This window comes from Perognathus longimembris, chromosome 23, assembly GCF_023159225.1.
Source record: "Perognathus longimembris pacificus isolate PPM17 chromosome 23, ASM2315922v1, whole genome shotgun sequence".
Classification (NCBI taxonomy): domain Eukaryota; kingdom Metazoa; phylum Chordata; class Mammalia; order Rodentia; family Heteromyidae; genus Perognathus; species Perognathus longimembris.
In genome coordinates, this window is record NC_063183.1 from 6539555 (window position 1) to 6554012 (window position 14458).

The following is a 14458-nucleotide window of genomic DNA, read 5'->3' on the forward strand; positions in this document are numbered from 1 at the left end:
GGGCGCCTCGCGCCGGGGTCTCGCTCGCGCCCTCTCACCCCCCCCCACAGAGCGCTCTCGCCGCCCCTCCCTCCCGCTTGGGGCGAGTGGCCGACGATGCGCCTGCGCACACGCGGCGGAGCAGCCTCCGTCTCCGCGTTCCACGCCTGCGCGCCAGCAAGCCCATCGCGCCCCTTTTTTCTCCCGCCTCTGTCAGAGCACTTGGACGAATAATAGGAGAGAGGAAACTGGTTTCCTGCCAATCGATGGAAGGGTGGGTGGTGTTGGAGGCGGGAAGTGGGTGGGTAATCTAGAAAGAGGAAACGGAGGAGGTGAAGGACGGGGGGACCAATCAGAGGGTGAGCCACGGAGGGAGGCGGAGCGAAGGAAGCAACCACTAGAAAAGCAGGAATCTGAACCTTCTGGCCAATGAACACAGCGAGAGAGTAAATGATTACGGAAGAACAGGGAATGGGGCCGGTGCTGTGCAGCAAGAGGCGGGGCTTGGTAGCATTCTAACCAATAGAAACGATAGAAACGTAAAGCGAGAGCCAATGAAAAGGGGGGTAGGCGGTCAAAATGACAAGACCGTGTTGTCTATTAGAACAGTGACAGCGTCCTGAGTCAATAGGAAGAGTGGAGGAATTCTCCCAAGATGGTCAAAATGGAATGACAGCTGGGGAGAGGCGGGTTACAACTGTGATTCATTTGCCTCTCCACCCAATGATTGCCTCTCTCCACTTTAGCAACATAGGAAGATAGCTTACAGCGACAGCCAATGATACCACCGAGGAGGCAAGGATGCTGCTGGCAGGCTGAATGCCAGCTTGGGGATAGCCGGTGACAACCGGAGACAGGCGCGAAAAGGGGGTGACAGTTGGGGACAGCGCGGAGGAGCCAGGAACATTAGCGCAGCGCTTAACCAATGACTAGCCTGCTGCTGCCCTTCCTGAGTTTTCTGAGCCCCCATTTTCCATTCAGCTGCTGTGTCCCTTACAGATCCAGTTCTCTGACCCAGTACTCGATCTGCCTGACTCTAATGTCAGAGCCCCCCCCCCAAAAAAAAATCCTTTAAGGAACTTATCTCTCTAGATTCTATTTCTGGCAGATATTCCAAGCCCAATTCCCTCCCCCAAGTTTCCATCTATCCTAGCTCTCCCCCCAGATTCAAGCTCCAGTTCCTCAGGCATCATCTCTCCCCATTCTAATGAGGACTCACAGGAGCCAAATCTATGAGTCTTTGATACCATGAACTTCCCATATATGTGTTACTGTTCCTGGGAGGATCCAAGAACGCGGGTGTATCAGTCAGCCCCTCTCCACTCATTGCCTCATCTCTCTGTGCTTTTTATTTTATTCCTAGAACCTACACACCAATATCAGGAGCCCTCTCCCCACACCGGGTTGCGTTTAGGCCATAAAGACCAATCTTTATGAGGTCCAACCTTCCAACTTCTAAACACTGGGAAAATAGAAGGCCACAATAATCATATAGTACTCCATCGCCCTGAAATTCCAGACAGATCTAGATCTCAAGGAACTTCCCAGTTCTTTGGTTTCTGAGTTCTCAGAGGTTGCTCAGAGTCTTCCCACTTGAACCCAGATACTTGAATCTCCTGCCTATTCAGTATCTGGCCTCCTCAGCATCCCTACCTTTCATTTGACTGGGGTTTACTGAGTACTTCCCCCATTGCCCTTTTTGGAGGCTTCCTCCTCTCCCAGAAAGGACTAATGAAGTGGGCTCCTCCCTGGCATAGACCCCCCATGGTAACCATATAAGGCCAAGCAGCTGCCATCTGAGGTCAGGAGGGGCTGGCGCAGGAGGCCAAGGGCAGCTGCTAAGTTTAGGGTGGCTCCTTCTCTCTTCTTAGAGACAACAGGTGGCTGGGCCCCAGTGCCCAGAAAAGAAAATGTCTTAGAGGCATTGGCATGGGGTTGGAGGAGGGGAGGAGAGGAGATATCTTCCTCGGGACATTAGGTCCTAGAGGGAGCTGTAGGAGGTGGGTATCCTTTCCAAACTGGGTCTTCCTTTACCATTTCCCCAGACTTCACTCCATGGAGGCCCACAGAGTTAGGAGAGGATACATCAAAGTCACATAGTAGCCAAGCTCTCTTACCTATAGTAAAAAGAGAAGCCATGAACCATCCCAACCACCTAGGATAAGGTAGAAGTCAGCTTCCCTCTTGGTGACTTTTTTTTAATCCAGTTCTAGGGCTTGAACTCAGGGCCTGGGCACTGTCCCTCAGCCTCTCTGTGCTCAAAGCTAATGTCTACCACTTGAGCCACAGTGTCACTTCCAGCTTTTTCTGTTTATGTGGTATTCCGGAATGGAACCCAGGGCTTCATGCATGTTAGGCAAGCACACTACCACTAAGCCACATCCCAGCCCCGTCAGTGTCTTTACCTCCCTTCTTCTGAGGCCCAGCTTCCACACCAGAACCTAGAGCAATGATCTAGTTTCAGATTAGTCCATGTTCTTTTCCTGCTTCAATCTTTTCCGCGCTTACCACAGTCTCTGCCCTCATCACATCACTGAAGGGCCTGAATGTCTAGTCACTAATGTTTTGCATCCTCTAAGCCTATGATTGTGATAACTCTAACACCTGATCTTTCACTGGGCACTCTGCTTACAGCGTCTACCCCTCTACCTTTATCTGTTCTTTCTTCCCTTTAGGGACCTTTGCGAAGCCATTCCTATATTCCCAGACAAAATTATGGTGCTATCTACTTTTAGACTCCTGACCAGCAGATATATCACTCTTAGCATATGTTCCTGTCTTCTATGGCTAAACTGTTGAATTCCACCAGGACAGAGCTTAATTGTTGATTAGAATACAAAATTCTGTGGAATGAGAACTATGTTTCCATTTTATAGAGAGAAAACCTAGGCCCAGGGGTTTAAAGGTAAAAGCCTAAAACCCCAGAGAATCTTTTTTTTTTTTTTTTTTGCCAGTCCTGTGCTTGAACTCAGGGCCTGAGCACTGTCCCTGGCTTCTTTTTGCTCAAGGCTAGCACTCTGCCACTTGAGCTACAGTGCCACTTCTTGCTTTTTTCTATATATGTGGTGCTGAGGAATTGAACCCAGGGCTCCATGTATGCCAGGCAAGCACTCTTGCCACTAGGCCATATTCCCAGCCCCCACTACAAAATATCATTCCTTACAAAATCTCCCTTTTCCTTGAAGGGGAGATAGCAAATCTTCCTGAGCATCTAGACTCCACAGATATTTCTCTTCCATTGTTAACCTCTGCCATTACCTGTACACTGATACACACTTGACTATGAATCCTAGGATACGGGGGTACAGGGATTGTGTTTACCAACATGTACTCACAAAGCCCAGCATACTACCTGGGCACACTGTAGGTGCTCAATCAATGGTTACTGTGGCTTACTTGTACCACCTCCCTCTAAACACTGCCCTATTCTAGCCCCCTTTTGGGAGAAAAAAAGAAAAAAAAATCTCTTCCTGCCTAATGAGACATTCATCCCAAGACCCACTCCCTCCTCCCTCCCTAGGCTCCAGCTGCTTCAGGCCCTCCAAGAAAGGAGAGGCCCTGAGCCGGGCTATTTTGGTATCTGGGGTGGGCACCAACAGGGCTAAGGTTACCCTGGTATGCTAAGGGCTCCCCTCCCCAGGACAGGACTATATAACTCCACAGGGACTGCCCCATGCTGACTCTCTGCTTTGTTCCAGCTGGAGCTACTGACTCATCCCCAGAAGACCTAAGACATGGTAAGTGAGAGAATCCCCAGCCCCTAACAGATCCCTTATACTCAGAGTAGCCTCACCCTTTAAAAAGATATTTTTAAGAAATTATGCTTCCCTTTCTTAGCACTACTAATAGGAAACAGGCATAATGAGGGCCCAGAGAATTCAGTCAAGATAATCTTCCTCCATTCACAGGGGTCCAGTCCCCCTCAAAGCCTGTTCTATCCCTTCTCACATTCCATCTTCCTAAAGTCTTCTGGGACATGCTGATTCCCACTTCCTTTTCAGAAATGAGGTTCAAACAGAGTAAATGAGTGGATTAGGGCCACACAATTTGACTGGGGTTCTAAAGAGGCAAACAGAGAGTACTGAGAAGGGAAAGAAGCTTCCACCTATTGGGTAGGATGGGAGGAATAGAATCCCAGAACAAAAGGTGAGATTTGGGGGTTGCAATGTTTGGGCTAAGCCCCCTTAGCAAAGCAATCCCAAGGAGGGGAAAAGTTACAAAAAGGGATTCAAGGGTTGGAGGTCTGGATCAAGTGATACAATGCCTGCCTAGCAATCACAAGGCCCTGAGTTCAAATCTCAGTACCACCAAGAAAAAAAGACAGGGAGGGAGGAGACTTGGGAGACTGACTGAAGCAGAGGATTACTTGAGTTCAAGGCCAGCCTGGATGACATAGGGAGAAGAAAGAAAGAAGAAAGAAAGAAAGAAAGAAAGAAAGAAAGAAAGAGGAAGAGAGAAAGAAAGAAGACAAGAAACTTGAATCTAACCATTGCTCACATAGAGGTCTAAGGAGTGGCCCATGAACCCCTCTGCCCAATCCTCACTCCCTAGGCACCCAAGAAAGCCAAGAGAAGGGCAGGAGCAGAAGGGAGCTCCAATGTCTTCTCCATGTTTGACCAGACTCAGATCCAGGAGTTCAAAGAGGTGAGTGAGGGGAGATGGGAGACTAAAAGCTGACCAAAGGCACACTGCCACTCCCCTCCTGGAATGTGCACCTGTTGGGGGGAGGAGGAGGGTTTAGAATTCCTTCCTCCCTTCCCCTTGCCCAGGGTGGAAGGGGACAGCTGGCTGGGGGCCAGAATCTGATCTGCCTGGAGTGCGGGTACTGGAGCCAGACTATGTGGGACCTTCTTCCTTCTCACCCCTTCCCTCCACAGGCCTTCACTGTAATTGATCAGAACCGTGATGGCATTATTGACAAGGAGGACCTTCGGGACACCTTTGCAGCCATGGGTGAGCCTCACACTCCCACCCATTAATTGTTGATGAAAAACTGCAGAGTCCAGGGGAATTGTTCTAGGTCTCCATTTATCCAGCTTTAAAAATGTGAGGTAATCTGGGCTGGGGATATGGCCTAGTGGCAAGAGTGCTTACCCCGTATACATGAGGCCCTGGGTTCAATTCCCCAGCACCACATATATAGAAAATGGCCAGAAGTGGCACTGTGACTCAAGTGGCAGAGTGCTAGCCTTGAGCAAAAAGAAGCCAGGGACAGTGCTCAGGCCCTGAGTCCAAGCCCCAGGACTCGCCAAAAAAATAAATAAATAAAATAAAATGAGGTAATCTGCCTGGGAATATGGCCTAGTGGCAAAGTGCTTGCCTCGTATACATGAAGCCCTAGGTTGGATTCCTCAGTACCACATATATAGAAAACAGCCAGAGGTGGCGCTGTGGCTCAAGTGGTAGAGTGCTAGCCTTGAGCAAAAGGAAGCCAGGGACAGTGCTCAGGTCCTAAGTCCAAGCCCCAGGACTGGCAAAAACAAAAACAAACAAACAAAAATGAGGTAATCTAAGTTTGGGGGACTCAGTCCCAGCCCCTGCTTCCCCACTACCCTCCCAGGCCGCCTCAATGTGAAGAATGAGGAGCTAGATGCCATGATGAAGGAAGCCAGTGGCCCCATCAACTTCACTGTCTTCCTGACCATGTTTGGAGAGAAGCTCAAAGGTTAAGTGCCCTGCGTTTAAGCTTCCGGTTGCCTCTTCCCAGACTGTCAGGTGCTCTTCTGACTCTCAATGCCCTCTGATCCCTCAGGTGCTGACCCCGAGGATGTGATCACAGGTGCCTTCAAGGTCCTGGACCCAGAGGGGAAGGGCACCATCAAGAAGCAGTTGTAAGTGCCCCTCCCTTAAATTCTCTTAAAAGCCTCCTTAAATTCTTACCAGCCTGGGCTATACAGTCCAGTCCAGTCCAGTCCAGGCCAGACTGGGCTACATACAAGTAAGAGGGAAAGAAAACTGGTGACTCACACCTGTAATCTGAGCTACTCAGGAGGCTGAGATCTGAGGATCCCAGCCAGACTGGGCTGGAAAGTCCTTGAGACTCTTATCTCCAATTAACCACCAGAAAACCAGAAGTGGTGCTATGGCTCAAAGAGGTAGAATGCTAACCTTGAGCGGAAAAAGCTCTGGATCAGCACCCAGGCCCTGAGTTCAAGATCCACAGCTGACTAAAAAGAAGAAAGATATAAAAGCTTGTTGGTAGGATTACATTTTTGCAGCACATAGGGTTCAAAATTAAGAGGGAGGCCAGAGTGTTTGGAAAACCAGTGAGAGATCTAAGAGTAGGCTCCAGAGAAGAGTAGGGATGGAAGTGGACAGGACTCATGAACCCAATCTCAATTCCCTGAATGTCACCTCTCCAGCCTGGAGGAGCTGCTCACCACGCAGTGCGACCGCTTCTCCCAGGAGGAGGTGAGTGGGCAGGGACTGGGAAGGAGGAAGGGCCTGGGAGGGAAAAGGGCAGGGAACTGATGCTGGGATGTGGGTGCATCTTCCCCCAGATCAAGAATATGTGGGCTGCCTTCCCCCCGGATGTGGGCGGCAACGTAGACTACAAGAACATCTGCTATGTCATCACGCATGGTGATGCTAAGGACCAGGAGTAGAGAGGACCCTCTTCGGGCCCCTGGTGGCCAATACTTCCAGCCAGCCCGCTCCTCACCCAAACTCCCAATAAAATCCAGCTGGTCTCTCTTTCTTATTGACGGCGCCTTCGGTGTGTTTATGTGAGTGAGGGGGGCTCAAGCTCCAAGCTGGGCTAAGATACAGCGCAAACAGTGAAGGGTCCGAACAAATGGACGAGTAGGTGGCCTGGAGGCCAGCGGGCGGGGGAGGGGAGGGGAGAGCGAGAACACTGGAGTGGATTCGAGAAGCTGATTTTATTGAATAAAGAAGGGGGTCACCCCAAAGTGGAGAGGGGCGGACTAGGGCTGGCTGGAGGATTTGAGGATCAGGTGGAGAGTGGGAGGGGCGGGGGCTTGGATGGGGCGTGAGCTGGGGGGCGTGGTCTATGGGGGCGTGGCCAGGGAGGGGCTACGCATTCAGGCGCGGTACTCCTGGGGTGAACCATTTATCAAGAAAGAGCTCCTTTGCAAAGCGCGTGCTAGGGCCGACCTAGTGGCTGGGCTCCGGCTGGGCAGTCCAGGGCCCCGGGGTTGGACTCCAGGCGGAGCCGAGGGAAGGAGGGGCGGCGGCGGGGATCTCAGAGACAGTCCGACTGCTCTCCCTGAGCCTGGCTCTGCTGCATCTGGGCCTGCATCTTCTCCAGCATCTCCTGCATGCGGCGTAGCTGTGCGGGGCGAGATTGCAGGCGGTGGGACCGGGCAAAACCCGAGGGGCACCATGGAAAGGACCCAGGGCGTTAGCTGGATGGGCAGCCAGGTGTTTGCTCACCTCCTCGTCCTTCTCACGGATCAACTTCTCCGTCTCGGCCAGAGGCAGCATGGGCAGGGGGATCTCTGTAGCACTCTGGCGAGATAGCTTACTGGGGGTCGGGGAGGAAGAGTAGAGGGACCCGAGTCAGGGGCGGGGTCGAGGCTGGGGGAGAATCTGGGTCCGGGAGGTGGGGCCCCACACTGGGTTAGGGCCCGCGGAAAATGGAGGAGAGAAAGAAAGGTCTGGTTGGAGGCAGGGCTTGGGGCGGGGCCTATCTGAAAGGCAATAAGGGTCGGGCAATAAAATAAAAGCACTAACGTAAGTTGGCCCCGGCTCTCACCTGCGACTGGCTCGATCTCGAACCCCGGGCCGGGCCAGGCTCTGTAGGCAGCGAGCCCGGTAGCCTTCATAGAGCAGATCGTGGGTCACCTCTTTCAAGTCGTGCAAGTGTGTCTGCACCAACATCCGTCTCAGATTCAGGAAGTCGCAATGATGTGGGTTCTCCACTGGGGGTGGAGGGAACCAGAGAGAGCTCGGCCGGGAGCTTCAGGTCCAACCCCAGGGTCAAGGTTGGGTGCACTGGGAGTCCTGCTGTTGTGTTTCGCAGAGACCCACACTTTGCAACCCCAGCATCCCTAGTTGGATTCCCAGGAACTCCCCGCACCAGTGCCCACTCCAATTTCACATATGAGGTGCAGACTCTGGGCCCCCAGGTGGCCTCAGAACGTGTCTCCGCCTTACCCTCCACAGTACCCCAGGAATAGCGGCGTCCCCTCACGGGTCGGGTCCCACCATCCTTCACCACCTCGCAGGAACCAACGACGGCAAAAGGAAGGCTTTCCTAGAGGACAGAGATCAGCGGTCATGTCCGCCCCTAGTGGGCAGAAAATGATTGACTCCCACCTCCACATCTGCCTGCCCCTTCCTGGGTGCCGCTCCCACCTTCATCTCCTCATTCTGCCTCTTGAAATCTTCATCTTCATCAGAATCACATTCCGGGAACTGGTAAATATTGATTTCCTCTTCCTTTAACTGGTCCCGGATCTCAAAGGAGACAGATACAGAGTGAGAAACAGAGGCTTGGATATTGGCATGGCCAGAGACAGTGTCCGGTCAGAGACAAAAGAAGATGTGAAAGGGGCTGGGAATGTGGCCTAGTGGTAAAGTGCTCGCCTGGTATACATGAAGCCCTGGGTTCAATTCCAAAGCACCACATATATAGAAAAAGCCGGAAGTGATGCTGTGGCTCAAGTGGTAGAGTGCTGGCCTTGAGCAAAAAGAAGCCAGGGCCAGGGCTCAGGCCCTGAGTTCAAGCCCCAGGACTAGCAAAAACAAAACAAAGATGTGAAAGACTGGGATGGTGAGGAATACACATGTGAGCTAACCAAAAATAAAATCTCACCGGGCACTGGTGGCTCAGGCCTATAATACTATCTATGACAGTAGTATTAGTATACTACTGTATACTATATTAGTATACTGTATACTCAGGAGGCTGAGATCTGAGGATCTCAGTTCAAAGCCAGCCCAGGCAGGCAAGTCCACGAGACTTATATCCAATTAACCACCAGAAAAGTGGAAGTGATGCTATGGCTCAAAGTGGCTGAGCCATAGCCTTGCTCAAAGAACTCAGGGACATCACCCACACTGAGTTCAAGCCCCATCACCACCACCACCAACAACAAAAATTTCAGAAGCATAGTTGGCTAGAAACTGAGGAAGGTGATACAGATATCTGGAGATCCGGAGAGACAAATAGAACAGCAGGCAAAGGTTCTGAACACATGAGTAGGGGCTAGAATGATGTCAGGGGTCATCTTGGCCATGCCCTCCTCACCTCAAGCAGGCCTGTGCTGAACATTCAACCTGTTCTGAGCCTTGCAGGTATGGCAACCTCCTTCCCACTTCTTCAGAAACTTTCTCTTACATTTAGCATGACAGTATTCCAAGAAGGCCAACCTCTCCCACCCCACCTCCATTTAAAGAAGATGGGATTTGGTCCTGACTTTTTGCTTTAAGGCCAATGCCCACACCTTTTGCTTGAGGGCCTGGGTTTCCTTAGGCATCAGGGCATCTGCTTTGCCGATGACTGGAATGATGTTGACTTTCTCGTGCACAGCCCGGAGGAAGGCCACATCTAGGGGTCGGAGCCTATATCCAGAAATTAGTCAGGACTAAGCTCTAATATGCAGACTCCCCTAACACTCCCACCCCGGGTTTCACCCAAGCCTTGGGTTGTCCTCCAGACCCCCGGCCGAAGGGTGAGATGAAGTAGAGGCAGCAATGGACCCGGGAATCCTGGATGTTCTTCCTGTTCAGCCCACTCTCATCTCGGAGATACTGTTCAAATTGTTCCTCAATGAAGCGAACCACAGGCAGCCAGCTGGGATGTGGGAAGAGGATGTGGGGGGTCAGAGGTCAGAGGCTAGAAGGCAGGGAAGGGAAGGGGACAAGGTTAGCCAGGGCTATGGGAACGAGGAATAGTTCCTTTGCTGCCAACCAAAGGCATCAAAGGCAACCGGTGGGGACATAGGCGAGCTGTCACCAAGCCCAGATGGCTTTCAGAAACAACTTCCTTTTGGTCAGGGAGGAGCCAGGGTAGACTTAACCCTGTGATTGACCCCTGAGCCTCCAAATAGCTGTTTTGAGAAGCTCATGCCCCGTCCCCTGCCCTTTTCCTCACCAGTCTGAGCAGTCCACAGAGTCCCCAAAGCCAGGTGTATCCACCAAAGTCAGTTTCACCTTGATACCTCCCTCCTCAATCTCCACACCCCTGCGCTCAATGGTCAGCGTTTGTGTCAGCCGAGCTGTGGGGATGGGGAGAAGTCGGGATGATTTCCTTTCCCCGTAACACAGCTGCTGCGACTGGTCTTCAGGGGAGAAGCAGTGGCTACCAAGTCCTCAGAACAGAAAAAGAGTCTAGGGACACAGCCAAAGGAGAGGGCACAAGGGTCTCACCGTTGGCATCTGGCACTTGGCGATCCTCATAAAGGTTGGTAAGGAACAGGCTGTTGATGAGGGTGGATTTCCCCAGGCCTGATTCCCCTGTGGACAGACCAAGCCAATCAGTTAATGGCAGGGACAGCCAGGGTTTCCTGAGGACACTCCCCATGCCCCAAAGCCCTTTTCCAGAACCCCCAGACCTGCCACCATGAGTGTGAAGTCAAATCCCTTCTTGACAGACTTGCGGTGCAGCTGGTTGGGGAGGGCTGCAAAACCCACATACTCCTTGTCCTGTTGGGAGGGGTGAAGGGGACCCCATATGAGGCCCTGTGCAGTGTAACATGCAAGGCCCCCATATCACCTGAACCCAAAAGCTAGGAAAAAGCCTACTGGGAGGTCAACTAAGGCTTGGAAGCGGGGGCGGGGGGGGGGGGGCAGCGGGGGGCCCTCTGGAGGGAGTGGGGTAGGGCCACAAAACCTGGGATCCTGGGCATAAGGACTCACCATGGCTCCACTAGCTGTTGCTGCACCTGGTATCTCTCCCCACTTCCTCTGGCGGGGCAGGAAGTTGAATGCTGCAAAGAAAGGGGGCGGGCAGCATAGGAAGTGGAGATGCTTCAATTGGCCCAGGCCAGAGAGATGGGGAAAGACAAAACTGAGAATACTTGAGAATCCTACATCCTGTATCTCTTTGCCCAACACTCAGTACTAGCATATATACAAACACATGCATGCAAACACACACATACACACACACACACACACACAAACATTGGAGGTGTGGCTCAGTGCAGAGCACCTGGGTTGAAAGTGCAAGACTGAGTTAAACCCCAATACTGCAAAAGAAAACCAATTATCTTCTCTGAGTCTTAAATCTAAGTCTCTACAAGGCCCTGCTCCATCTGGATCCCACCCACCTCTAACACTCCATGTTCTTTTCCCCTTCCTTTTGGTTTTATTATTTTCCTTTTAGCCTCTGTAATGACTGAATTGTATCATGCCCTTCCATCACTAAATTCACATGTTCAAGTCTTAGCCCCCAGTGTAAATCTATGTACAGGCAGGATTAAAGGAGATAATTAAACTTAAACAAGCTTGGAGCCTGGTGTAAGTGGTTCATGCTTGTTATCCCAGCTACTCTGGAGGCTGAGATCTGAGGACTGAGGTTCAAAGCACGCTCCGGCAAAAAAGTTTGAGAGACTCTTATCTCCAATTAGCCAACAAAAAGCCAGAAAAATAAAAAGCTGTGGCTCAAGTGCCCAGGGCCTGAATTCAAGACCCAGTGGCCAGTACACACACACACACACACACACACACACACACACACACACACACACACACAGTGTGGGGCCCTAATCCAATAGGAGGAAGAAATCCAATAAGAGGAAGAAACACAATCTCTGTCTGGTGTGTGTGTGTGTGTGTGTGTGTGTGTGTGTGTGTGTGTGTGTATTCACATAGGGAAAAGGCCAAGTGAGGATACAGCCAAAAGACAGCCATCTGCAAGCCAAGAAGAGAGGCCTCCAGACAATAACCACACTGGCACCTTGATCTCAGATTTCCAGTCTTCAAAACTGTGAGAAAATAAATGTCTGTTGTTTTAGCTACCCAGTCTGAGATGCTCTGTTAGGTGGACCCCAGCAGACCAACATAGCTCTAAAATCATGCCTCTCCCTGTCCACTCTAAGGCAATTATGCTGCTGTGCTTAATGTGGACTTTTTTGTTTTCTGTGCATTTTGAAAACTATATAATACATAGAAGCACCTTTGACCTTTGTCAAAGAAGCACCTTTGTATATTTATATACAAAGGTATGTGTATGTGTGTAAAATTCTAGAGGCTTTATGCATGCCATATATGTATCTTTGTTTTTTTTTTTTTTTTTTTTTGGGCCAGTCCTGGGGCTTGGACTCAGGGCCTGAGCACTGTCCCTGGCTTCTTGCTCAAGGCTAGCACTCTGCCACTTGAGCCACAGCGCCACTTCTGGCCATTTTCTGTATATGTGGTGCTAGGGAATCGAACCTAGGGCCTCATGTATACAAGGCAAGCACTCTAGCCACTAGGCCATATCCCCAGCCCTGGTTTTTTTTAATCTATTTATTATTGTGCTGGTCCTGCAGCTTGAGCTTAGGGCTTGGGCACTGTCTCTTAGCTTTTCTGCTCAAGACGAGTGCTCTACCACTGGAGTCACACTTCTACTTCTGGCTTTTTACTAGTTAACTGGAAATAACAGTCTCACAAGACCGGGCACTAATAGCTCATGCCTGTAACCCTAGCTACTCAGGAAACTGAGATCTGAGAATCATGGTTCAAAGCCATCCCTGGCAGGAAAGTCTGTGAAATTCACATCTCCAATTAACCACCAGAAAACTGGAAGTGGAGCTATAGCTCAAAGTGCTAGAGCAGCAGGGGGCTGGGGAGATGGCCTAGTGGCAAGAGCGCTTGCCTCGTATACTTGAAGCCCTGGGTTCAATTACCCAGCACCACATATACAGAAAACGGCCAGAAGTGGCGCTGTGACTCAAGTGGCAGAGTGCTAGCCTTGAGCAAAAAAAAAGCCAGGGACAGTGCTCAGACAGTGCTCAGGCCCTGAGTCCAAGCCCCAGGACTGGCAAAAAAAAAAAAAAAAAAAAAAGTGCTAGAGCACTAGACTTGAGCTGAAGAGCTCAGGGACAGTGCCCAGGCCCTGAGTTCGTGCTCTACCACCACAACCAACAACAAAAACAAAAAGAGTCTCACAGATTTGTCTGCCAAGTTGGCTTTGAAACATGATCCTCAGATCTTAGCCTCTTGAGTAGTTAGGATTATAGGTGTGAACCATCCATGTCTGACCCATACATGTACCTCTTCCTCCTCCTCCTCCTCCTTCCAGTCCTGGGACTGGGCACTGTCTCTGAGCTTCTTTTTGCTCAAGACTAGCACTCTACTACTTGAGCCATAGTTCCACTTTGCTTTTTGGTGGTTAATTGGAGGTAAGAGTCTCATGGACTTTCTTGCCTGGGCTGGCTTCAAACTGCCCATCCTAGGATCTCAGCCTCCTGAACAGCTAGGATTACAGCCATTGGTGCCCAGCTCCCATGAGATTCTTATCTCCAATTAATCAGCAAAAAGCCAGAAATAAAGCTGCGATTCAAGTGGTAGAATATCAGCCTTGAGCACAAGAGCCATGCAAAAGTGTAAGGCCCTGAGTTCAAGCCCCAGTACCAGGCGCATACACACAACACACACCTTCACACACACACACACACACACACACACACACACACACAGGACCTGATAAAGAAGATAACACATGGGCTATATCACAGAAAGCTTTAGAACAGGGCTTTGTATATGAGATGAGCTCACTCAGGGTAAACGCTAGTTACTGCTTGAGCTGAGTAGTACGGTGGGGTTGACAGTTCAAATCCAGTCACTGCTCTTATGGATCAGTTGCTGAAGCTTTCAGACTGTGAATGAAGTCAGCCCAGAGAGGTAGCCACAAGTAAGTATGCCTCACAGCATTCATGTTAACTTTGCGGTGGGGGAGGGGGCAGGGTGACAGTAATGCTTAAACAGAAGCAATAGAAGCAAAGGGAAGGATAATTACAGCCTTTCCTATTCCACCACAGCCCTTCCTCTCAAATTTTTCATCAGGCTGAGCAGCCCTATGATCCTAGTTAAGACACTGCGGGGGCGGGGGGGGGGGGTAATCACTTGCTTAGTATTCATGAGGCAATGGGCTCTCCCCCAACACCACAAAAGAGAAAGCAGGAAGGAAAGAAAGAAAAAAATAATAACTGGGTGTGCACCTATAATCCTAGCTTCTCAGAAGGCTGAGATCTGAGGATCACAGATTGAAAACAGCCCTGGCATGAAATTCCTTGAGACTTATCTCCAATTAATCAGAAAATCCAGAAATGGAGCTGTAGCTCAAGTGGTAAAGTGCCACCCTTGAATAATATTTGTAGTATTAGTATTAGTATTAGTTTTGTGTTGTGATGGTACAAGGGATTGGAATTCTGGGCCTTGAACTCACTAGACAAACTCTCTGCTACTTGACTACACCCCAATCCTTAGATTCTTTGAGCCACAAATCCACTTCCCATTTTTAGGTGATTAATTAGAGATAAGAGTCTCTTGGACTTTCCTGCCTGGGCTGGATTCTAACTACAGTCTTCAG

General features: G+C 50.5%; 2 protein-coding genes across 2 annotated transcripts; one reads left to right on the forward strand and one right to left on the reverse strand.

The window, feature by feature from the left end:
- The first annotated feature begins 3554 nt into the window (after positions 1-3554).
- On the forward strand, positions 3555-6683 carry Myl11 (myosin light chain 11). The gene is made up of 7 exons (XM_048331682.1): positions 3555-3716; positions 4531-4623; positions 4857-4932; positions 5540-5644; positions 5732-5810; positions 6342-6390; positions 6480-6683. The coding sequence occupies exons 1-7, from the start codon at positions 3714-3716 to the stop codon at positions 6582-6584; spliced, it is 510 nt and encodes a 169-aa protein (XP_048187639.1). The 5' UTR covers positions 3555-3713; the 3' UTR covers positions 6585-6683.
- A 348-nt stretch (positions 6684-7031) lies between these two features.
- Positions 7032-10860, reverse strand: Septin1 (septin 1). The gene is made up of 11 exons (XM_048331681.1): positions 10801-10860; positions 10497-10587; positions 10312-10398; positions 10037-10160; positions 9602-9736; positions 9387-9504; positions 8296-8397; positions 8095-8194; positions 7694-7859; positions 7372-7462; positions 7032-7267 (listed from the first exon to the last, which is right to left on the reverse strand). Exons 1-11 carry the CDS (start codon positions 10801-10803, stop codon positions 7181-7183), a joined length of 1104 nt encoding a protein of 367 aa, XP_048187638.1. The 5' UTR covers positions 10804-10860; the 3' UTR covers positions 7032-7180.
- Positions 10861-14458: the final 3598 nt, after the last annotated feature.